The sequence below is a fragment of the Oryza sativa genome, chromosome 2 (genome assembly GCF_034140825.1).
Source record: "Oryza sativa Japonica Group chromosome 2, ASM3414082v1".
Classification (NCBI taxonomy): domain Eukaryota; kingdom Viridiplantae; phylum Streptophyta; class Magnoliopsida; order Poales; family Poaceae; genus Oryza; species Oryza sativa.
Window position 1 is genome coordinate 18,668,867 of NC_089036.1, and position 23,332 is coordinate 18,692,198.

The window sequence follows — 23,332 nt, forward strand, 5'->3', positions numbered from 1 at the left end:
CCACGCTATTTCCGATTATTAATTGCATTTATTAATTAAGGAATTAGCTCTAGGTTAATTAAGATAATTTCTTCGGACGATTTATTTAGCCAATTTTTAAAGCAAGGAGAGGGGGAAACTTCAGGGCGTGACAATAACTTTGGTTATTTCTCTCACCCAGGTACAGTATCCATCACATATGAAGCCTGAGGACGACTTTGGTTATTTCTCTCACCCACGTGCAGTCTATGGATATATCACTACCAGAAAACTCATTTTTTATCCTAGTTCCCAAAACACAGATTTATCGGATGTATTAATAACCCAGGTCTCTAAAAATATCTTTAGTCCCAATTAGTGATACCAACCGGTACTAAAGATGCGTTTTTAGTATCGGTTGGTGTTGGACTAAATATATTTTTAGCATCGGTTGGTACACTAAAGATGTCTCCAGGGTTAGTTAAAAAAAGCATCTCTATTTAAGTTAGATGTGTATAGTAGGTGAGATGGTATGCGCGTGAGAGAATCTCTAGTCCCACATTTCTTTTAGCTTCAGTATATATCTTTAGGATTGAGATCTTTAGTCTCGGTTTTTTTTTCTCGGTACTAGAAAACTAATTTTCGCGAGCGGCCAAAACCAATTTTCGCAAGCGGCCAAAACCAATTTTCGCAGGCGGGAGAGAGGTCTGCGCCACAACGACTGCGACAACGGCCCGCCTACGAAAATGGAAGGAACCAAAAAAAAAATCGCCGGCCCGCGCCGGGAGCCACCGCCGTCGTCACCGCCACCGGCCTCCCCCTCCCTCCTCCGGCCAGATCTGGGAGGGAGGGGGAGGGGAGCCGCAGCCGCCCCGTGCCGGAGCCGTCGTCGTCGCAGCCCCGCGCCCCGCCGGCCACGTGCCTCGCCGCCGCCGCCCTCCCCCGGCCTCCCTCCGGCCGGATCTGGGAGGGGAGGGGAGAGGAGCCGCCGCCGCCGCACCAAAGCCGTCGTCGCCGCCCTCCCCCAGCCTCCCTCTGGCCAGATCTGGAGGGGAGCCGCTGCCGCTGCCATCCGGAGCAGTCGTCGTCGCCGCACCGCGCCCCGCCGACCACATGCCTCGCCGTCGCCGCCCTCCCCAGCCTCCCTCCGGCCAGATCTGGGACGGGAGAGGAGCCGCTGCCGCCCAGAGCCGTCGTCGTCGCCGTCCACGCCGCCGCCGCCACGTCCGCGCCGCCGGTGGAGGGAGGAAGGGGAGGGGAGGGGAGGGGACGGCCCGGCCCGGCCGGTGGGGAGAAGTGCCGTTGAGGGAGAGAGAGGGAAATGATTGGTGGGGAGGGGGTGGAGGAGAAGATAAGGAGTTAGATTTTTTCGGGGTAGGTACGATTTTTGCAGCGTGACCACATAAGCGGCGCCTGCGAAAATAGACGCCTGCAAAAATAGATTTTCGCAGGCGAAGAGCCAACTTCACCCCGATTTATATTTTTGTAGGCGGTCATTTGGCTCCAAGGGTCATGTCCGCCTGCGAAAAAAAGACCCCCACGTCGAGAAAAATACATTTTCTAGTAGTATATAACCGATAATAAAGGAGGTTACAAACCGGTAATAAACAGCCGTTCTCTATCAGTGTATGTCTAGCTCTGGCTGGTAATAACAGAGCCGCTCTTTAGCAGTGTATATGCCGGATCTGGCTTGAGTGCAGAGGTGCGTGTGGGTGCTTTGAGTTTGTACGCGAGTTTAGAAGCTAACAGCTTAGAGCATCTCCAAGAGAGTGGCCAAATGCCTCTCCAAGCCAAATTATAACCAACACATGAAAAAAATGTACTCCAACAGCCTCTCCAACTGGCTGGCCAAGCCATCTCGCTGGCCAAACCATGCTAGCAACTGGCCAAATCTAGCCAGCCACAACCGCTGGCCAACTGTGGGCCCCATGCCCTCTCCCCCTTCCCGCAACCTCTCCTCTTCCTTCTCTCTCTTCCTTGCCATCGCTCTCTTCCTCCGACGCCACAGATCGCAAGGGAGCACCGCTGGCTTCCCCTCTCCGGGCGCCGGCCACCTTCCCTCCAGCAATGTTGCCGACCACCTCCCCTCCAGCGTTGGCGTCACACCTTCCCTGCCCTCTCCATGGCGAGGATTCCAGTGTTGCTCATCCGGCTCCCCCGACTGAGCCGCCACATCCGGCGCCGTCGCCTCCGGCGTCGACCGCATCCGGCGGCGTCGCCTCCGCCCCCAACCCCATCCGGCGCCGCCGCCTCCACCGCCGGCCTCATCCGGCGATGCCGCCTCCGCCGCCGGCCGCATCCGGCGACGCCGCCTCCGTCCCCGACCCCATCCGGCGCCGCCGCCTCCGTCCCCAGTCCCATCCGGCGCCGCCGCCTCCGCCGCCGGCCACATCAGGTGACGCCGCCTCCGTCCCTGCCCCCATCCGGCTCCGCTGCCGGCCACATCCGGCGACGCCGCCCCAGCCACATCCGCCGCATCTCCTCTCTACGGTCGTCGTCGTGCGGGAACAAGGCTGAGAGAAGAGGAAGAGGGAGAGAAAGAGGAAGAAGGTGAAGTAGAAGCTGATGTGTGGGTCCCATTGTCATAGGCTCATAATGGAGAGTGTAGATGAAGAGGCTGTTGGAGTGAGGAATGAGTTTGGCTTGACAAATCAATTGGAGAGCTGGTTATATGGGTGTTTGGAGAGTCTAATTTAGAGAGACTGTTGGAGATGCTCTTATACATGTACTCCTATGCTTGAAGGGTTGACGCATAAAAAATAATGAAGTAGTGATAAATAAACATTTTTCTGAAAGGGTAACAATAAAGGACATGTAGTTCGGCTGCAATACTTGCTGCAGCTGCTGCCGTAGCCATTAAGGATCTCATTATTTTTGCTTATACTTATACTTATCAGTCAACTTTTAAATTTTTAACCTTAAATTTAAAGCTGATTTTGAGATTTTTTACGTATATGTTAGGTTTATAATTAGGATGGGATTTTTTTATTTTACGGAGGGGTATACTGAAAGGGTTGACGCATAATAAAAATGAAGTAGTGATAAATAAATAGTTTATGAAAGGGTATCAATATATAAACATGAAGAGAATTCGAGGAGACGTGGTGTCCAGATAATTACGCTAGCAACGGCTCTTTTATGCACACCGCTCGAGAGCACAAGAGACGCAGCTAAGCACGTGGCCCCAGCCCCACACGCCACACGCGCACGGAACGGCAGGCGCACCGCCCCCGTGCACTCTGGAAACGAGGAGCGATCGATCTCACAGATACTGAACGGTGAATAGCTAAAGTGGTCCTCCAAGTTTCACTTTAGATTCAGTTTAGTTCTTAATGTTTTAATCTATCTATATTAGTCCTTTAAGTTTTCATTTTAATTCAAACTTATCCTTGAACAAAAACTCTCTTGATAAATGACATTTATACCCCCATCAATCACATATATAAGAGAAAAATTGTATGCTTGATTTTTTTTATAGATAATGTATAGTAAATTATGTAAAACGAAAATAAATTATGTACTAGCAAGTATATACGATAGCAATTGCTTAAATTTTATGTGCACATATTAAAAAAATGGTAAATATATCTGCAATATTGTTTATTCATCTTGTTTTCTCCTTTTTTTAAGTATATAGTTGTATATAAATTAAGGGCAAAAGGGATATTTTCTAATAGAAATATTGACTTAAAAATAGCCATATGGCATATTAAGTGGGTCCAAGGATGATGTCAAGTCAAAACAAATATTTAGAGGAGCTATATGGACAACATGAAACGTGAAGAATCAAATTAAGCCTTCAGTGAAATTTAAGGAACTAAATTAGGTATTTACCCAATAGTGAAATAGACGAGGACACCCACAACCGCTTCCCCCGCACCGCACGGGCGCCATGCTTCGCGCGACTTGGCCACAGCAACAGGCAGGCTGGTCCACGCCGTCGGCGGCTTGGCTTTTACCGATCGCTACGCTTTGCGAGCGCATTTCGTCGGGGGCCCGCGTGCGGCGTCGCCTTCCATCCGCATCAAAAGCGAACCGGTGGAGCCGTGTTCCTCACCTTTCCCCTTCTCTCTTCTTCTTCTTCTTCCCGTTGTTGTGTTTCTCTCCACTTCACTGTGCTGCTGTTCGTGGAGGAGGAGGAGGAGATGGCGGACTGGGCGCCGGTGGTGGTGGGGGTGGTGCTGTTCGTGCTGCTCTCGCCGGGGCTGCTGGTGGAGCTCCCCGGCACGCACCGCCACGTCGACTTCGGCAGCTTCCGCACCAACGGCAAGGCCATCTTCGTCCACACCCTCATCTTCTTCGCCGCCTTCGCCATCCTCACCCTCGCCCTCCACCTCCACATCTACACCGGCTAGTCACCTAGTACTCTTCTCCAATTTCCATCCATCTCTCTCATTCCCTCCTCCCTTCAATTTCACTTCGTCTCTCTCCTACTCCTATGCATACTAATTACTTAGTAATTTCTAGCTAGCTGCTCTGTAACAAGGGAAATATTTACTGCAACTGTACTATGCTAGCCCGCTACTGAGTGCAGGAAACTGTAAGTCGATTGAAGCTCTTCTGTTGAATCTAGCTAGCAAAGAATGTCAATTTCTTGTTGCTGCATACTGTTCCTGCCTCTTCCTTTGTTTGTTCTTAGTTTCTAGGAGTACTCATCATGTGGATCGATCGAGTGTCGTCCCGGCCTATGTTACATGCTCGTTTGTTAGTGTGCGCAGGGGAGCCAATGCATTTTTGTCAGCAGATCAGTATACCTACTACGTATAAACCACGGTTGCTTCAACATATTGAAGTTCATTGCAGAATTTAGGTCGCCTTTTCTGGATTCTGAACATGTTGTTAGTCCGTTCGGTCATATATGCTTATGCTTCTTGATCGATCGATCGTTTTCTGACAAGGAACCGAGGGATCAGGTAGCTTTTTCTTCGGAACCTTATACTCTATTGGGATAAGGAGAAGACCACGTGACAGCGAGAAATCAATCGATCGATCTGCCTTCGTCTCCTGCTACTTGTAAGCTGGACTAGTACCCGGACGAAATCGATGCGTTACTATAGCGTGTACGGTTAATCACCTATGAATCATTTCTTCCTATACAGTCGGTATCCACTATAAGTCATTTATGCTATAAAGCTCAAATTCTGTGAGGCCAAATCATCAAGATTATATTGACCTTTAGATCATCTCGCGTCTACGCAAATCAACCGTTAGATCAAGTTCTTCTCATCCGATGGCATCTGAGAGAACCAATGTTTTTTATCTTCCTCTTAATTACCTCATGCATCGTTATATCTCCCTTTATCACTAACCACAAATACATCTCTCACCCGAAAGCCTACACCACTATATTTGTGTCTACCTTTTTCTCATTCCCTTTAATTTTTCTAATGCATCTACTAGCCATATCTAGGTTGATCCAATGGATTTCCTCAATCATCTAAGGAGGAAATTTAAATGGTCCAATGAAATTTGGTTTGTCACTGTCATAGATGACATCGAAAATTTATTGGTACAGATTACAACACTCGATGATCTTTACCAATTGCAAGGATGTTTATCTCCTATGGTGATTGGATTTTGGCACTCTATCATGATCTTGCTTCTTTTTATATCTGATTTCTTCGTTTATCACCCAGCTTCATATACCAATGTATCACAACTATGGTAACTTCAATTTTTGGTAACTTTTAGTATCGAGGGATTGGTCCACTCTCACATTTGACTATCTACATTTGATTAAAAGGCTATGCCATATTTTTGTGCTTTTCATACCAACAATCACTAAATTTGTTTCTCCATGGTTCCTTCCATTTACTTATAGGTGAACATTTTTCTTGAAATTACTAGATTCATGCACCTAATAGTTGTTTTTTTAAGATCATATACCAACATATGCATGCAGCGTTATCCATATTTTCTCTTTGTTTTCTCGCAAAAAGAAATATTTTATTAGTTGTTTAAAATATCTGAATGAGATGCTAAGTCAATTTAGTACATAATAAAAATAGTGTCATGTTTGCTTACCATTCATGGTTCTTAATTAGAATCATGTCATTTATTCATATAGCAATACGATGTAAAGATCGAACGTTCAACCATGTTGATCATGCAATTTTGATAAATTTACAACTATATGTTCCCTTCTGTGTGATGATAATATACCAATAGTCAAAAGTTCTAGAATTACATCTTCCAAATTCACGATATAGCTATCCCACAGCAACGCGCGGGTATCAACTAGTTGTCTTTGATTTTTTTACTCCCGAATGAGAAATTGTGCCCTATTTTAAGTAATTTATAATATCTAATAATAACTTTATGATAGTATTTTTTAAGATAAATGATTCCATTTTCTAACAAAGCATTTGAATAATTAATAACAGTTCAGTTTTTCAATAGTTTGTAGGATTTTATCCCAGAAGTCAAATATGTTCGGTACTTTACTTTCTCATCTTTTATTTCCTCGTTTTTACTTTAAAAAATCCTTTCAAAGTCCGTATGTGTTATCTAGATTTCTAAACTCTTAAACTACATTCTAAAATACATTTTGGGTGCCTGAACTTATTTTAGATGTTATATACGTCTAGGCTAGGTCCAATGTATTCTATGAGTTGACATGACATGCCACGTGTTGGTTTAGCCCGCGTATCAATCATATAAAAGAATAAATTAAAACAGAGAGGAAAATGTTTTTAATTTTTGAAAAAAAAAGAAAGAGAGGAGAAAATGATGTTTTTAATTTTTCCTTATGTTCCTGATATGTTAGTTTTACTGACACGTCGGCGTTATCATGACATGCCACGTCAGCGCAAAGGAGCGACAACAGTGTTTGAATATTCAAAAGTATCTTTTTTTTTTTAGAGTTCAAGGACCTACCCCCTCCATCCCCTGTAAACCTAATCCTAACAACGAATATGGACATGCATGTGTTCAGATTTGCTACTAGGATTAGATTCTATTTGGGACGGAGTAATATATGATATGCCCATACAATTTTTAAAATTGTCCGTGCACTTCATTCAATCCATATATTAATCATTTTTGTTAATTTTTTTAGCTAATAATTAATTATCTCTTTTTTTCACGCGCTAATAAGTTATTGGCTGTTCAACCAGTAAATAAAATAGAAATACTTATATCGCCTCTGTTTAAATATTGAAAATAAGCTATAATATGGTGTGGTGGTATTATAGTTATTCAGAACGAAGGAATACTATAAGGTGTATTGGGGAGAGAAGGTTGAGAACATCTCTTTCACACACGGAAAACGGGGTGACTAACCAGTGCATGATCAAAAATAAGTACATTTTTTCCCATTAATCCTTTTTCCCATTGATCATCATATTATAGGAAAGCATCAAGATTAAGAAAAATCAATAACTCTTCCGTACTTGGTAATAAACTTAATGCGTGCACCATTCCCACTATTTCTTAGTCAATAACAAACGAAGACATTACATGTTCGTTGTAAATGTTGTGTGCGTGGATGTATGCATGCTATCTCATGCATAAATAACAAATAGTCCTAGTGAATTGAATATTAATATGATGGTCATTTAAAAATAGCCTAACAAAACCATATAATAATCTATTATGAACTGAGGGAGTATTAGCTATAAAAAATTAGATCAACATTATCTTTTAAAACAATTTTCTTATAGAATTTTTTCTAAGAAAAACATGTTTTTTTGCAGTTCGGGAAGCTTGCGGCTGAAAAATGAGGGAGTAAAACTTAAGAACACGCTATGATGGGAAGTTATATGTATAAAAGAAACGAAAATGATAGAGTTGCATTGAATCTGTTTATTTTATATTTGAGGATGGTAGGAGTATTTTGGACATATTGGTTGGTGGGATGTGATGGGTTAGATTGGAACAAATCTATTTTTTAAGGTGTTTGTTTTGGGACAGATGAGATGAAATGACCCTAAAAAGAAATATACCCTCTAGATCTAGGTTAGCTTTATCCCTTAAAAATTGGCATATTGTCGATGGGATACCTGTGAACTGTATTCTAAGGGTATTGGGGTACGTTGATACGAATATCTATATGATACGACATTAAGCACACAGAAGACAAAGATTATACTGGTTCAGACCCGTCGTAAGGTAATAGCCATAATCCAGTTTATATGAGATTATGAAGAAAACCGCAGAGTACAATAGAGAACAACAATTTCCGACAAAATCCCTGCCGAGAACTCCTCGATGAGATGTCTCAGTAAATCGGCTTCAAGTCCTCCGGATTGCTTCTGCTATGGTGGGTGTCTTACGATACGATTTGATGATCTGTATCCCCAAGGGGACCTGTATTTATACAGCAAATTACCTTAGTCTCCAAGTAAGGCTTGAGAACAACGGACCACATACGGTAAAACAACTTCATTATCTCCTCCGAGTAGGACTCTAGCACGTTCTATTCATAGAGATTATTTCCTTAAGAACTCATCGATTTCCTTTAACTCAGAAGGATTATTTCCGTACACTTAGGATATACCGTATTCTTATATCTCATGACTCCAAAAATAAAGGGTATGCTTTATCCTAACCCTGACATATACCAATCCAACTAAAATTTTATCTTTAATTGACACGTGGACCATATATTCCAACCCTATTTTTTTTTACCATTTCAACCCTTGTCCCAAACACGTAGACAGAGCTATCCCATTAAAAACTAAAGTATAATGAACCTGATCTATACTAGTTGATCGCAAACCAAACACACAGAATGTGTTAGTTCTGTTTCTCTTCAAATTTCTTTTTGCAAAAACCACCACATAAAACTCACACTGATTTTTCATTACAACTAAAAATAGAATGGGTATTTATAATAAAATAATTTGTGAGATAGAACGTCAAACTTCAAAGGGCCCCTTTAATCTGAAGGATACACGTAAGTACTTTGGAGGATTTCAAGGAGAAAAATCCTATGAATATCTTTAAAACAAAGGATTGAAATTTACCTTATCCTATGAAAATCCTATGAAATGAACAATTCTATAGAGATTTTAAAGAAAATTTAGCAGGAGATTCAACCTCTGGAAAAAATTCTTTTGAGGCTATCTTTCTCATATGATTCCTATGTTTTTTTCCTGTTGTCCAATCAAACGGTAATTACATTATTTTTTCTGTTTTACAATACTCTATTTGTTACCTATATCTATTATATTATTAAAAACAGCTTTGAAAGGAGGCACCACATTCGCTGTGGGGGCTAGAAGTTCCCACATTAATCGGAGAAAAAGAGAAAAATCTATACCATTAGATTGTAATGGATTAAATTAAAGGGTGTAGATTTATCAGAAAAAAATCTCAAAATAGGAAAGTAATCTAATCTTTCACATACATTACGAATATGCATGCATGCATGTCTGAGTCTTGATTGTATTTGGGCTAGGGTGTTTTCCGATTGGGGAAAGAAAAAAAATTGAATACTACATGGATTCCAAATAGGAAAAAGAAAATCAAATGGACAGCTTTTTGATACAGACGTGGATTCAGATTTTGAAGTGAAAAAGGAATTGAACTATCACTGGATCTGGCCACAGCTAACTCAATTTAATTGATGCATTCAAACTTGCAGCCAAATAAAATTCAGAAGCTAGCATACCGTAATACTAGCCGGAGATGAAAAAAAAACAGCACACCCAGACTACCAATACAATTATTCAACAATCTATTTAGTCCTTACTCCCTCCGTCCTATTTTAAACGCAGCCATGGGTTTCCATGTTCAACTTTGATCGTCTGTCTTATTTTATTTTTTTAAAAAAATAAGCGCATAAAATACTATTCATATTTTATCATCTCTTTAAAAGGAGACATCATGTTCGCTTTAGGGGCTAGAAATTCCCACGTTAATCAGATAAAAAGAAAATTTGAAATAAAAATAAGCATTATTAAAAGAAAAGTCCATATAAGAACTCAATATGAGATTATTTAATATTCAGAATATAAATAAAATAAAATCCAAAATTAGCAAAAAAAAAAGAGTCCAAGTAGATATACAATTAAAAATAACTGAAATACGGAATCAGAATAAAGCAATATTGAAAGAAGAGTCCATATAAAAACCCAATACTAGATTTATTAAAAGTTTAAATGAAAAATAAAATGAAACTCGAAATTACAAAAAAAAAAGAAAACAGTTCAATTAGGAATATAATTTGAAATTAACTGAAATTCTGAATTAAAAATAAGAAATATTGAAAGAAGAGTCTATATAAGAATCCAATACGAGATTAATTAAAATTCAATATAAAAAATAAAATCTAAAATTAGACAAATTAAAAAGGGAGTTCATGTAGGAATAAAATTTTAAAACAACTGAAATTGAAAATAAAAAAATAAAAAAATTAAAAGAACACAATACGATATTAATTAAAATTTGATATAAAAAATAAAATAAATAAAAATTAGGAAAAAAAATAAAATAAGATTTCAAATAGGAATAAAATTTATAAATAACAAAAATTGGTGATAAAAAATAAATACTATTGAAATAAAAGACCATCTAAAACATATTAAGAGATAAATTAAGCAACAGATCTATAAAGGAGTAGAATTGAGGTGGTTGATGGGACATTTAAAAACTTTTTATAAAACACCAAATAGAATCCTAATAACGATTAAAAGGAGGGACAACGGGTAGGCCATGAAGAAACCGATCAAGGCGTTTGGCGGGACTTCTAGAAAGTAAAAAATAAAACTCCAATGATAATCATATTCGATTTTTGAAATCTCAATGATAATAAAAAGGAGAGATAGTGGGCGGGTCGTACAGGAGGACAGTGGCAGTGGCAGAGCCGCCAATGGTTGGCGGGACTTTTAGAAAGTAAAAAATGAATTTCAATGATATATGTTCGATTTTTAGAATCTCAATGACAATAAAGAAGAGTAGACGGTGAACGGTTCGTAGAGAAGTATAGTAGCAACGTTTGACGGGACTTCTAAAAATTATAAAAAATGAAACCCAACGAGAAAAAAAAACTCTAAAAACCACAGGTCCAATGTTTAAAGTTTTGGGACTTCTAAAAGTAAAAAAAAAAACCCAAATAATAATTATGTTCAATTTTAAAATCTTAATGACTATAAAGAAGGGAGGCATCGGGCAAGCCATAGAGGAGTACAGTAGCAGAGTCGCTGAAGGTTTGGTGGGACTTATAGAAAGTAAAAAAAATGAACTCAAGCAATAATTATGTTCGATTTTTAAAATCTCAATGACAATAAAGAGAAAGGCAGTGCGACGGGCCGTGGAGGAGTATAATGGCAGCGTTTAACGAGACTTCTAGAAATTATAAAAATAAAATCCAACGAAACAATAAACTCTAAAACCTATACGATCCAATTTTTAAAGGTTCCAAGAAGAATGAATAGATAGTGGTAGATCAGGCAAGCAAATAAAAAATGTAATGATAGAAGTAGGGGTAACAATTGTGTGACTTTTAAAAACTATAAAATTAGAAACACGGGGATGATAAGGTTTGGTCGTTCAAAATCTTAATAACAACCAGATAGCTATTTAATAAATTTAAAGTAAAATCATATTAAAAATATATAATTTTGTATGGTGCTAGCCGCGCAATTGCGCGGGCCACCCAGCAAGTTTCTATTAAAATATTGTTTTTTTCTATTCCCTCATTTTTTTCATCCGACAATTGAAAAGGGCTATAATTTCTTTTTTTTTAAAAAAAAGTACTGGTTTGGGCAAGTCTCCGCTCGACTCTCGAGCATCAGCACGTGGCGCGCACGTGGCCAGCCAAATCCCGTACGGCTGCCACGCGTCCCGCATGCGAGGCGCTTCTCCGTCGACCGACCGCGACGCCGGCCACTGCCAAACCTCCAATCTTCCCCCCCCCCCCCCCCCCCCCCCTCTCGTCCCCGTCGCCGTCAGCCGCCCGCCGCACTCGTTTCCAGCGATCACCGCGCGAGACGCGCCGTGAAGAATCTCCCGGGGGATCCATGACGGCGACGTTGAATCAGTCACACTGATTCCATCCCAATCAGAGGAGGCGCTCGCTGGTCGGTCTATGCTGCTGTCGATCGAATTAAGCCCCAACTTCGTCGTCTTCCCTTCTTCAATTCATCATCACTTCGGCTTGTGAAATTAGATCCATGGATCCGGAGACGGCGGCGTTCGTCGGGCGAGATATCGATGCCGCCACCAATGGTGGTGAGGTAGCTGAGGAGAGGAGGAGGAAGGTTGAGCTGGTGCAGGAAGCCATCCGTGAGCTCCTGGAGGAGAAGAGGACGGGGGAGCGGCGGCGGCGGCAGGGTGGAGATGGTGGTGGCGAGGAGGCTCGGCGAGATCACGAGGAGGAAGAAGACGATCTCCTTTCCTCGTTGCTCTCCAAGGTATGCACGCATTTCCCATTCTGCACGTACTCTGATTGATGCACAGAAAACTCATCGATCGAATGCATTTCTTATAGTATGTACGCAATCCAATGATGTTTATGGTTATGGATACACTAGTTTTAGGGCGTTAGTTACAGAATTGCAGACATACGCAACAATTGTTCATGCAATCATGCTGAAATAACTTACATTCAGAAGTTGTAGAATAGACAGAGACAGGCAACTGAATGTCAGGATGGTGTTTCCTTAGCTCCTTCCTTTGCATCTTGAAATTGGAATTGAACATACGTAGCTCTGCAATTACCTGCTGTAACCTACATTTGTTTTCATCCTTTCTTGATGAGAAATTTGATAATGCTGAAGCCTGAAATCGAGCCTGAATGAACATTAAGTTTCTTGCCACAGGTGGATGCGCTGCAAAATGATGCCGCTTTGGAACAAGTGAAACCGAATTGCTCCCATCCTAATCCTGAAATCAGCAAGGAGGTCAAGCTAGGCGACGTAGCGAAAGACCTGAACAAAATCAAGAGGCAGAACATGATCACCCACATCCTACTCGGCACGGTCATTGTCATGACTGCCGTCTGGCAATTCAACGAGGTGTCGTTCCTCCTCGCCGTGAAGAGAAAGCTTAGCAATCCTTTCAAGTCCTTGGGGGACTTGATCAAGAGTTCGCTGAAGGGGGGAGGGAAGCCGATGATCGAGGCGCCACCGCTGCCTCCAGTCGGCGTCCCGGATGTTACCCGGAATGATTTGCCATTGCTACTCATCAGCAACGGCAATGGCAACAATGATGACTGAGAATTAGTGAGATAGTTATGCCCACAAAGGTATGAAAGGGCAACTCCTCAATGGAAAATTGGAAATGCTGTTTGTTGGTTTCTTTATTTGTTGCAGACTTTTATGTTGATCTTGGTATCAAGTGGAAATGTGCACCTTTTTAAGGATTGAAAGCAAGTGCACGTTTCTTCACTTGTTGTAAAGATATTTGAATTTTTTGTTATTAAGCAGTTAGTTTGTCAACTTTAAATAGCTTAATCATCTCAGGCTCTCAGCCACAATTGGTTGTCCTGTCCGGGACTGACGTTCCGTGAGTTTGCTGTTTTCAAGTAAGATGCAATGACAACTGAAAACTTGCTCGGTCCTCTGAACTGTTCTTCTTTTGCTCAACGGCCATAAAACAGAGAACTCCAAGCTCCGTCCCAATATGTAGAAATAGCTAAATTTTGAGGCTGGGTTAGTAGTCGTAATTTCGTGAAGAAAGTATACATGCAGAAATTGCAGATACTATACGCGGTGTTCAGTTAACCCGCAGTGTGGCTACTGACAAGCAAGTCAATGGGATTATGCGAACCTTCCGATTCCCGCAGGCCCAAGAAATCTACTGGGATTCAGGAAGGAGCATACAGTCGATGCGTGGTAATACACCGATTAAACATCGAAAATGCTTGAAGTCGGACAACCGGTGCGGGGGAGCCGGATCGGGCGCTCCCCCCGCGCGCCCCTCCCACCACGTGCGTACCTGTTGAGCCCACCCACTTCTCTCTCATTTTTAGAAAGATGTTTCACCTAGTGTACTTACAATGTTTCACTATTTATTTATAGATATATTGTTGCAGTTAATTAAAATACTCTATTCCAAAAAAAAACCCACATATTTTGGAAACTTTCTATTAAGGGAATTTGGTTTATTTTTTGTCCCAAAAAAATATTTCACCTAGTGTACTCCCAATGTTTCACTATGTATAGATCTAATGTTGCAGTGAACGAAACATTCCATTGCAATAAAAAAACCCACATATTTTGGAAACCCCATATTAAGGGAATTTGGTTTATTTTTTTTCCACAAAAAATGTTTCACCTACTGTACTTCCAATGTTTCACTATATATAGATCTAATGTTGCAGTGAACGAAACATTCCATTGCAATAAAAAACCCACATATTTTGGAAACCCCATATTAAGGGAATTTGGTTTATTTTTTGTTCCACCGAAAAATGTTTCACCTAATGTACTCACAATGCTTCACTATGTATAGATCTAATGTTGCAGTGAACGAAACATTCCATTGCAATAAAAAAACCCACATATTTTGGAAACCCCATATTAAGGGAATTTGGTTTATTTTTTTTCCACAAAAAATGTTTCACCTACTGTACTTCCAATGTTTCACTATATATAGATCTAATGTTGCAGTGAACGAAACATTCCATTGCAATAAAAAACCCACATATTTTGGAAACCCCATATTAAGGGAATTTGTTTTTTTTTTCCACCGAAAAATGTTTCACCTAATGGGCCACTTATCTCTCCTTTTTTTAGAAAGATGTTTCACCTAGTGTACTTACAATATTTCACTATTTATTTATAGATTTATTGTTGCAGTTAATTAAAATACTCTATTCCAACAAAAAACCCACATATTTTGGAAACTTTCTATTAAGGGAATTTGGTTTATTTTTTGTTCCACAGAAAATGTTTCACCTACTGTACTCCCAATGTTTAACTATATATAGATCTAATGTTGCAGTGAACGAAACATTCCATTGCAATAAAAAACCCACATATTTTGGAAACCCCATATTAAGGGAATTTGGTTTATTTTTTGTTCCACCGAAAAATGTTTCACCTAATGTACTCACAATGCTTCACTATGTATAGATCTAATGTTGCAGTGAACGAAACATTCCATTGCAATAAAAAAACCCACATATTTTGGAAACCCCGTATTAAGGGAATTTGATTTATTTTTTGTTCCACCGAAAAATGTTTCACCTAATGTACTCACAATGTTTTACTATGTATAGATCTAATGTTGCAGTGAACTGAAACATTCTTTCGCTATTTGCTAAATCATTGTTTTTATATAAGGTGAAACAACACCCGATTTAAACGAGTGAAACATTTTCGATATACCTAGTGAAACAATTCCGATATATCTGGTGGAACATCGTGCAACATTTAAAAATAATTCAATAATAAGCTAGCAAAATTTTTGTCTGAATATATCCGTGTGTGGTCTTGTTTTGAAGATTTAATTGCAACGAATTTAATGGTGTAATCGGATCATGATTTGGATAAGTAATTTAAGAGAAAATTCAGTTTAAAATAGTTTTGCACGTAAATCAGATGCTGACGTCAGCGTCCGATTTTTCTCCAAATCGATCGGACGCCCGAGCCGTAGAGTCATCCATTAAACATCTCAATTGGATTGGGTTAATTGGATCGGGTTTTTCGGGTTGCCTGGAATTCGGTTTTCGTAAAATATTAACCAAAGAAAGTTTTAAAAAAATATCAACCGAGTAAAATAAAGCGAAGAAGATCGGTTTGGTTTTATGAGGGTTCAGTTTTTACTGAGAAAGATCTATGCCGCACGGTCGACTTTTCGCGAGTATGCACGGCCTTTGCTTGATTTGGAGAGAGGGAACATGATTTAGTGGAGTCATGTATTTTTTGCAGGAAAAAGTATATCGAAGGTCCCTCATCTTGTCATCGGATTACAAAATCGTTCCCCAACTACAAAACCAGATATATATCATCTCTCAATTTACAAAATCGGGTCACTTTGTATCCTCAGGCGGTTTTAATCCCGGTTTTATCCGACGTGACAGCTGAGTCCGTGTGGGACCCGTGTTGGTCCCACATGTCAGGGTGACACGTCATCACCCTCTCTCCCCCCTCTTCCCTCCCTTCCTCGGTTCCTCCTCTCTCTCTCTCTCTCAATCTTCTCTGGTAGGCCAGCCGGCTAACGGGTGGGGACGAGGCTAATGGGGCAAGGAGGGAAAGAAGGAGGGCGGCGGCGCAGGAGAACGGAGAGCATCGCCGCGCGTGCGACCTCAGGGTTGGACCGTCGGAGAGGCCTGGGAGGCGGGAGAAGGAGGAGGGTGTCGGCACCCGTGGCGGCGGCGGCGATGCGGGAGAAGGGGAGGGCGTCGCCGCACGGGCGAGTTCGAGGATGGAGATCCTGGCAGCGGCGAGGTGAGCGACCTCCACGGCATCGCGCCTGCCGTTGAGGACCCCCGCCTCCCTGTCGACGACCCACGCAAGCACGCACTTGTCTTTGGCGACCCAGGCCTCGACAAACCTAGACATGGCGGGCTCACCGCCCACGACCTCCGCGCCATTGCCGACAGGGCCTCGGGCCTTGATGCTACTGGACACGGCGCGTCGGCAACCTCCCTGTCCTCGAGCTCCACCACCCAACGGCCACCAAGGACGCCCGCACACGACCGCTGCACGCCCCCTCATCGTCGTTCACGCCTCGCTGCCACCTCCCTAGGCCTATCCTTGGCCGTCGCGGAGCTTCGCCAGGCTGCCGCCTCCCCGGGCCCATCCTTGGCCGTTGCAGAGCTCTGCCAGGCTGCCGCCGTGCTTTCGCGATGCTGTGGAGGTCACTTACCTTGCCGCCGCTGGGGTCTCCGTCCTCGAGCTCGCCCACGCGACGACGCCCTCCCCTTCTCTCGCATCGCCACCGTCGTGGACATCAACGCCCTCCTCCTTCTCCTGCCTCCCAAGCCTCTCTGACCCCAAGCTCACATGCGCGGTGATGCCCTCCCTTCTCCCGTGTCGTCGTCACCGCCGCCGCCCTCCAGCTCTCCCGCCTCACCCCGCGGCCGGCCTACCAGAGAAGAGTGAGAGAGAGGAGGAAGGGAGAGAAGAGGTGGGAAGAGAGGGGATGATGTGTCACTTTGACATGTAGGGCCCATGCTGACTTAGCTGTCACGTCAGAAAAAATTGGGGTCAAAACCACATAACGATCCAAAGTGACCCTGTTTTATAAATTGAGGGATGAGATATATCTGGTTTTGTGCTTTGGGATGATTTTGTAATACTAATGGCACCGCGCTGATGGACGCCCGCAGCGCCGCCAAGGCCGTCTTGTAATGGTGTCTCACCTCATCCAGCGACAGAGGTCATGACCATGGATGGAAAGAGTAGTTGGCAAAAACAAATATTCCTGGGCTTGTCAGCCCAAGAAAATTCAGCCCAATTAAGGCTTGTTTGGAACAAGGAGCCTTGAGGATTTTCGCAAGAGACACGAATTTCAACTGACTTCTGTATGATTCATGTGTAAGACACCGAGGCTGGTAAAATGGGAGCACAATCTATGATCAATCAAACAAGAGTTGAATCCTGCAGACTCGCAGATGTTCTGAACAACTCTTTGCATCGCACTAGCTACCGTACGACATTTCTACTTTCTCACTTGCATCAAGTACTCTGAACCTGAACAACAACAGCCCCTGCATCAGCCACTGCATTCCTTTCAGCCCTGATGATCCTGGTGATTCCCATTAGATCTCTCTTTCAGCCTGCTTCACTGCAGTCATGGTTCCACTGCAATTGCAGTTAGTAGTGGCCATTTCTAAGAATGATTTTTTTTGTGTAAGGTCTCGGAATTCGGTCGTAACAAGATGGAGGAACATTCATGCAATCTACTGTGAAAACAAAGCCCTGGAGAAGTATGAATATGATACATTTTCTTAAACTGGACTGTGATGACACCAAACTAAACGAACTCCAGTCTGACAGATTTAGTATTAAGTAAACTTTGCATTGCTCAGCTCAAGTAAACTTGCATTGCATGGCTCCTAGTCCCAGCAGCTCAGATGCTACTCCTGCTTCAAGTTGCTAAACCATTAAATTGCATCAGCTAGTGCAAGATCAGCTTCTGGGTGTTTCAGCATTCAGATCCTGAGAAAGAAGCTCTCAACTGCTGCCTATCCAACTCACATTGCATTCTGCTCTCTGCATATCTGGAACGGCCTGCGCACTAATATCTTCCAACTCATTTAGGACGATCCACATGCAGACTACTTGCAGTTGCGTACTACTCCAAAGAAATGTAAGTTGGAACCTGGAACACCAAATTGCAGTTGATCTTTCTTCAGATCGAAGGGTCTATGAGAACAAAACATTCAGCTGCTCAACACAAAGACCTAATGCAATTGCCAAGATATACTCCAGAATGGATCACTCCACAGCTCTGCCGCTCAGTGCTCATCAGTTCCAGGTTTCCAGCCACAAGTGCTCTTTCTTGAGCAACTTGCTAACACCATTGCAGCTTAGCAGTTAGTAGCTTATCAGCATGTTTCTGATCAAACATAATGAGACATGCATCTTCTACTCTCCTTGAAGTGACAGTGCTTTGTTGTGATATCATGATATGGCCAATGCTAATGACCTTTGTTAACCACCACTGCAATAACAACAACTAGAGAAGCAGTACTAGCAACAGTGTCAGTGTTTTAGCTGCAATAGCTATACAATTTTTTCAGCTGGCACAGTACAGAAACGCTAAAAGTAGTGTGTGTGTGTGTGGTCAGTGATGATGATGTGGAAGAGGAGTGTGTGTACTTAAAAGAGGTGTGAGACATGAAGGATGGGTCCCACAGTGTGCAGAAAGTTGCTCAAACGCATACACGTACACAGGCACAGGGGCAGGCATCCAGCAACAGCAACAATAAAAAAGAATTTTAATAGTATACTAAGGGTTAAGAGAGACATTTCCTGTACTATGATGTGAAAACCTAAATTTGCCCCTGGGGTTCGGTTAAGCCAACCACAGCAGCGGGTTACCCACTGAGACGAGGTTTACTGAAATACCCCCGGAATAAAGTGCCAGATATACGTATAAAATAATTGTTCATACACGTATAGACAGGGTGGTTTTTTAGTGGGCCCACAAGGGGTATTTCTGACCTTCTCGCATGTGGGTGACCTATGTTAACATCAAAATTCCAGCCATGATTAGGACAGGGAAAAGCTGAAGTTGAGTTTAAATCGGTACCCAGGTTATTAATTTGCTTCAGTAATGGTGCTCTTTATTAGGGCATGAAAATGACAGAAAAGCCCCTGTGTTTGTGCTAACTATGGTTAAGTTTGGGCAGACATGAAAATTAATTTTTGGCATCAAATGAGGGGGGCATCGAAACAGGTTGGAATTTTTTTTAATACACAACACATGGTCTAGTTTTTTTTTCCTACCACTAGTAGCCCAAATTTTCTTTTTGAGTTTGACTACAAGTTTGAGGGAAAAAAGTTCCTGTTTTTTAAGCCTTCAAATAAAATTTAGGGAAAAATACAATGTTATGGAGACGAAGGAGGAGAAAAGATATACCGGTGATTAGAGGGTACGGTTGCGCATGTAAAAACGGACAGAAGGAATGATGGTGGCTCACGGAGAAAGAATGGTGATGGCAGTGTGTAGAGCGACAACCGGTTGTTGCTGATAGTCTGAGGAGTATGTTGATGGCGTAATTCTCAACCGAATTAATTATGGCCTCGTTCTTTTCTCCAATAAAAAGTTGGATAAACTTTTGGATACTCGTGGCATGCTTTTCAAACTGATAAACGGTGTGTTTCGTGCGAAAACTTTCTATACGAAAGTCATTCTAAAATATAAGATCAATCCAATTTTCTAGTTTGTAAATAATTAAAACTTAATTAATCACACGTTATTACCACCTCGTTTTACGTGAAACACTTATCCTCGTCTTCAGGAGATTCAAACACCACCTGTATGTTTTTCTCTGTATACATAATACATATGTATATTATGTGAGCCACACCAGTCATCGTTATGAAGTACTAATAGCTACTGTAGTTTCAATGTAAAAAAAAGAAAAATGGGATAAAGGTGCAGTAGCCGAGTATCTTCCCCGTTCCCCCTGCGTAAAAGAAAATCTCCCGTCTCGTCGTCTCCTCCGCTCCCTGCGGCAAGACGAGCCGCGGCTGAACAGGGGAGGGGCGCCGATCTCCATCCAGCGAGCAGAGCAGCGGAGGGGATCCTGGTGAGCATCACAATCCTCTCTCTAATTCATCCCTCTCCCCCACCGGGAGTAGTTTTTGGTCTGAAATTTTTTGCTTGCGGTCGTTAACCCTAGCTTCTCTTTCTAGTCTAGATCTGTGGTGGGAGAAGCTCTTCTCTTAATTTCAGAGTATACAAGTAACAGTTTGTTGTTTGTTCCCCCCAAAAAAGTTTGGGGGGGTTCAACTGAACCCACCCTCCATGTCCCAAGTTGGATCCGCCCCTGCAATCTTTGCTCCTGCTCAGGACCAACTGGTTGCTGATCGATTGCGGAAGTGAGGATGGACGTGGAGCTGAATTCCCGTGCGCTGATGGATGAAGCTCTCAAAGCAAGGGATGCGGCTGAGAGGAAGTTCCACGCGCGTGATGTCAAGGGTGCACGGAGGTCCGCAATCAAGGCGCAGAACCTGTGCCCGTCGCTTGACGGCATTTCCCAGATGGTCTCGACGCTTGAGGTTCTGCTTGCTTCCGAATCGAAGGTTGACGGCGAGAACGATTGGTACCGGATCCTGTCTCTCAGTGCCTCTGCTGATGAGGAGGAGGTGAAGAAACAGTACAGAAAGCTAGCACTCCAGCTGCACCCTGACAAGAACAAGTCGGTTGGTGCCGAGGGGGCCTTTAAGCTTATCTCGGAGGCTTGGGCCGTGTTGTCTGATAAGAGCAGGAAGATGCAATATGATCAGAAGAGAAAGGATCATCCTGTCACTAATGGGGCCAATGGTTTGTATACTTATGATAAGAAAGCTCACAAGCGGGCTAGAAAGAATGCTGCGGCTTCTGCGGCCGCAGCAGCTGCAGCTGCTGCTGCAGCAGCAGAGGCTACTACACGTCCTGTGGGACTTGATACATTTTGGACATCATGCAATCGCTGTCGGATGCAGTATGAGTACTTGAGAATTTACCTGAATCACAACCTTCTGTGCCCAAACTGTCACCATGCATTTATGGCTGTGGAGACTGGATATCCTTGCAATGGAACCAGTTCCTCGTTCTCCTGGTCAACCAAGCAGCAGCAGCAGAACCACAAGCACTCATATAGCTCAGCAAGCAGAACCTCTGGTGTTCCAGGAACGGGACATGGTGTATACCAACAAGAGAACACTTACGAGACCTACAACAACCAAAGCTTCCAATGGAATCAGTACTCCAAGACAAATAATTCTGCTGGTACAAATGCTTACAGTAGTACTGCCTCAGAGAAACCAAAAAGAAAACATGAGGAGAGCTATATATACAATTATTCGTCAAGTGGCAATGAGTTTGGGCAGGAGAGACCTACATCAGGACGGGGGCGATTTTCAAAAAGGAGGCAGAATATTAATAATGGATATGCTTCTGTTGATTGTAATGGAGATAACAAGGAAACTGTGGCTGCAACTGCAGGAACAACTGTGCTTGCTGATGTTGGAAGGGTTAATGGTACTTCCGTGGAGAAATTCAGATCAGCAGTAAGTGGAAGAAGAGCTAATGTCATGAGGGAGATATTCCAACTTGACACCCGAGGTCTTCTCATTGAGAAAGCCAAGGCAGCAATCCGTGAAAAATTACAAGATTTGAATATTTCAGCAACAAGACATATTGCAGCCAAAGGGAAAGCAGAAAGAAAAAATCACGTGGACCACGATGTAAAGGGGAACGGCATCCTCCCTCATAATCCAAGCCATAAATTCAAGATATGTAACTCAAAAGGTGCTGATGTTGAAAATCCAGCAACTGATGAGAATAATCTGGAACAGAAGCGTGTGCCTGTGTCAATTGATGTCCCAGACCCAGACTTTTATGATTTTGATAAAGATCGCACAGAAAGAACTTTTGATAATGATCAGGTGTGGGCTACATATGACAGCGAAGATGGCATGCCTCGTCTATATGCGATGGTGCAGAAAGTTATTTCAAGGAAGCCTTTCAGGATCCGGATGAGTTTTCTTAATTCCAAGTCCAATATTGAACTGTCACCAATTAACTGGGTTGCCTCGGGTTTCTCAAAGACGTGTGGTGATTTCAGGGTTGGAAGATACCAGATTTTTGAAACAGTTAACATCTTCTCCCATAGAGTTAGCTGGAGCAAAGGCCCCCGGGGAATTATCAAGATTGTTCCCAAGAAAGGTGATACTTGGGCTTTGTACCGAAACTGGTCTTCTGATTGGAATGAGCTTACACCTGATGATGTGATATACAAGTATGAGATAGTAGAAGTGATTGATGATTTCACTGATGAGCAAGGTGTGACTGTCATTCCATTGCTGAAAGTTGCCGGTTTCAAAGCGGTCTTCCATAGGCGCACAGACTCTGATGTGGTTAGAAGGATACCGAAGGAAGAGCTTTTCCGCTTCTCACATAGGGTTCCTTCTCGACTGCTCACTGGGGAAGAAGGCAATAATGCTCCAAAAGGTTGCCATGAATTAGACCCTGCTGCTACTCCAGTTGACCTTCTTAAGGTTATCACTGAGGTCAAGGAAGTTGCCACGACAGAAATTTCTGAATAGTACCCATCAACCTGGATCCCTAAAAATGCCATGCCAAAAATGCACTAACTGGGTGATGATCCGCGTTATTTGGCTCTTAGCTCTATCATGTGATCTAACTTCTAGCTGATGACTTGGACTATGTTACCAGGGTAAACAGCTAATGTTGAAAACTCCTGACCATTAATTTTTTAAGGCTTTTCTATGTTTAATTTTATTTTAATACGGTATCGCATAGAGGAAAATATAACCAGGGTGCCACTTATGATGATGAGGCCAGTTGCCAAAGGCATGGCAATCCTCATTGCTTGCTAAGAGGTGTCACTCTTCCTTACTTTGTAAGGTACGGTAGTTCTGCATACGAGCTTACTAGACAGCTGCTGGGCTTCTCACTGTATCCAGTCTGTAATCTGTACTCATTTACTTAATATGTTGTATTTCCTTAATCCATAGTATTCTTAGCTATACCTTTTCAAATTCAGTGATTGTTGAACACTGGGGAGTGATTCTGAATGTTAATCCCATATGTAGTTGTGGACTGTGGTACTGGTACCCTAATTATTTGCTCCATGTCTCAATACATTCGTCTGCACATGTCTCAATACCCTAATTATTTTCGAATGTCGATTGTGAACTGAAAGGATGATCTGGGATCTGTGTCTAATTTTTTAGTTATACTTTCTGTTGCCGTTAGCAGAAACATACATTTTATTCATTTGTAAGCATTGCTTACTCTTTTT

General features: G+C 42.5%; 3 protein-coding genes across 5 annotated transcripts; all 3 read left to right on the top strand.

The window, feature by feature from the left end:
* Window positions 1-4,013: 4,013 nt before the first annotated feature.
* On the top strand, window positions 4,014-4,563 carry LOC4329446 (uncharacterized). Its single transcript, XM_015768311.3, has one exon. The coding sequence runs from the start codon at window positions 4,104-4,106 to the stop codon at window positions 4,311-4,313; it is 210 nt and encodes a 69-aa protein (XP_015623797.1). The 5' UTR covers window positions 4,014-4,103; the 3' UTR covers window positions 4,314-4,563.
* Window positions 4,564-11,836: 7,273 nt separating this feature from the next.
* On the top strand, window positions 11,837-13,349 carry LOC4329447 (uncharacterized). 2 transcript variants are annotated; one of them, XM_015768665.3, is made up of 3 exons: window positions 11,837-11,981; window positions 12,071-12,314; window positions 12,723-13,349. In XM_015768665.3, exons 2-3 carry the CDS (start codon window positions 12,075-12,077, stop codon window positions 13,116-13,118), a joined length of 636 nt encoding a protein of 211 aa, XP_015624151.1. In that variant the 5' UTR covers window positions 11,837-11,981; window positions 12,071-12,074; the 3' UTR covers window positions 13,119-13,349. The 2 variants fall into 2 exon arrangements, with proteins under 2 accessions (XP_015624151.1, XP_015624150.1); XM_015768664.3 differs by having other exon boundaries at window positions 11,837-12,314.
* A 6,631-nt stretch (window positions 13,350-19,980) lies between these two features.
* Window positions 19,981-23,038, top strand: LOC4329448 (uncharacterized). 2 transcript variants are annotated; one of them, XM_015770524.3, is made up of 2 exons: window positions 19,981-20,110; window positions 20,217-23,038. In XM_015770524.3, exon 2 carries the CDS (start codon window positions 20,409-20,411, stop codon window positions 22,611-22,613), a length of 2,205 nt encoding a protein of 734 aa, XP_015626010.1. In that variant the 5' UTR covers window positions 19,981-20,110; window positions 20,217-20,408; the 3' UTR covers window positions 22,614-23,038. The 2 variants fall into 2 exon arrangements, with proteins under 2 accessions (XP_015626010.1, XP_015626011.1); XM_015770525.3 differs by having other exon boundaries at window positions 20,222-23,038.
* The last annotated feature ends 294 nt before the right edge of the window (window positions 23,039-23,332 follow it).

Bases quoted from the DNA above. Each gene is read 5' to 3' on its own strand.
- LOC4329446 (XM_015768311.3), top strand. From the start codon at position 4,104: ATGGCGGACTGGGCGCCGGTGGTGGTGGGGGTGGTGCTGTTCGTGCTG.
- LOC4329447 (XM_015768664.3), top strand. From the start codon at position 12,075: ATGGATCCGGAGACGGCGGCGTTCGTCGGGCGAGATATCGATGCCGCC. The intron at 12,315-12,722 runs GTATGCACGCAT...TTCTTGCCACAG, and splicing joins TTTCCTCGTTGCTCTCCAAG to GTGGATGCGCTGCAAAATGA.
- LOC4329448 (XM_015770524.3), top strand. From the start codon at position 20,409: ATGGACGTGGAGCTGAATTCCCGTGCGCTGATGGATGAAGCTCTCAAA.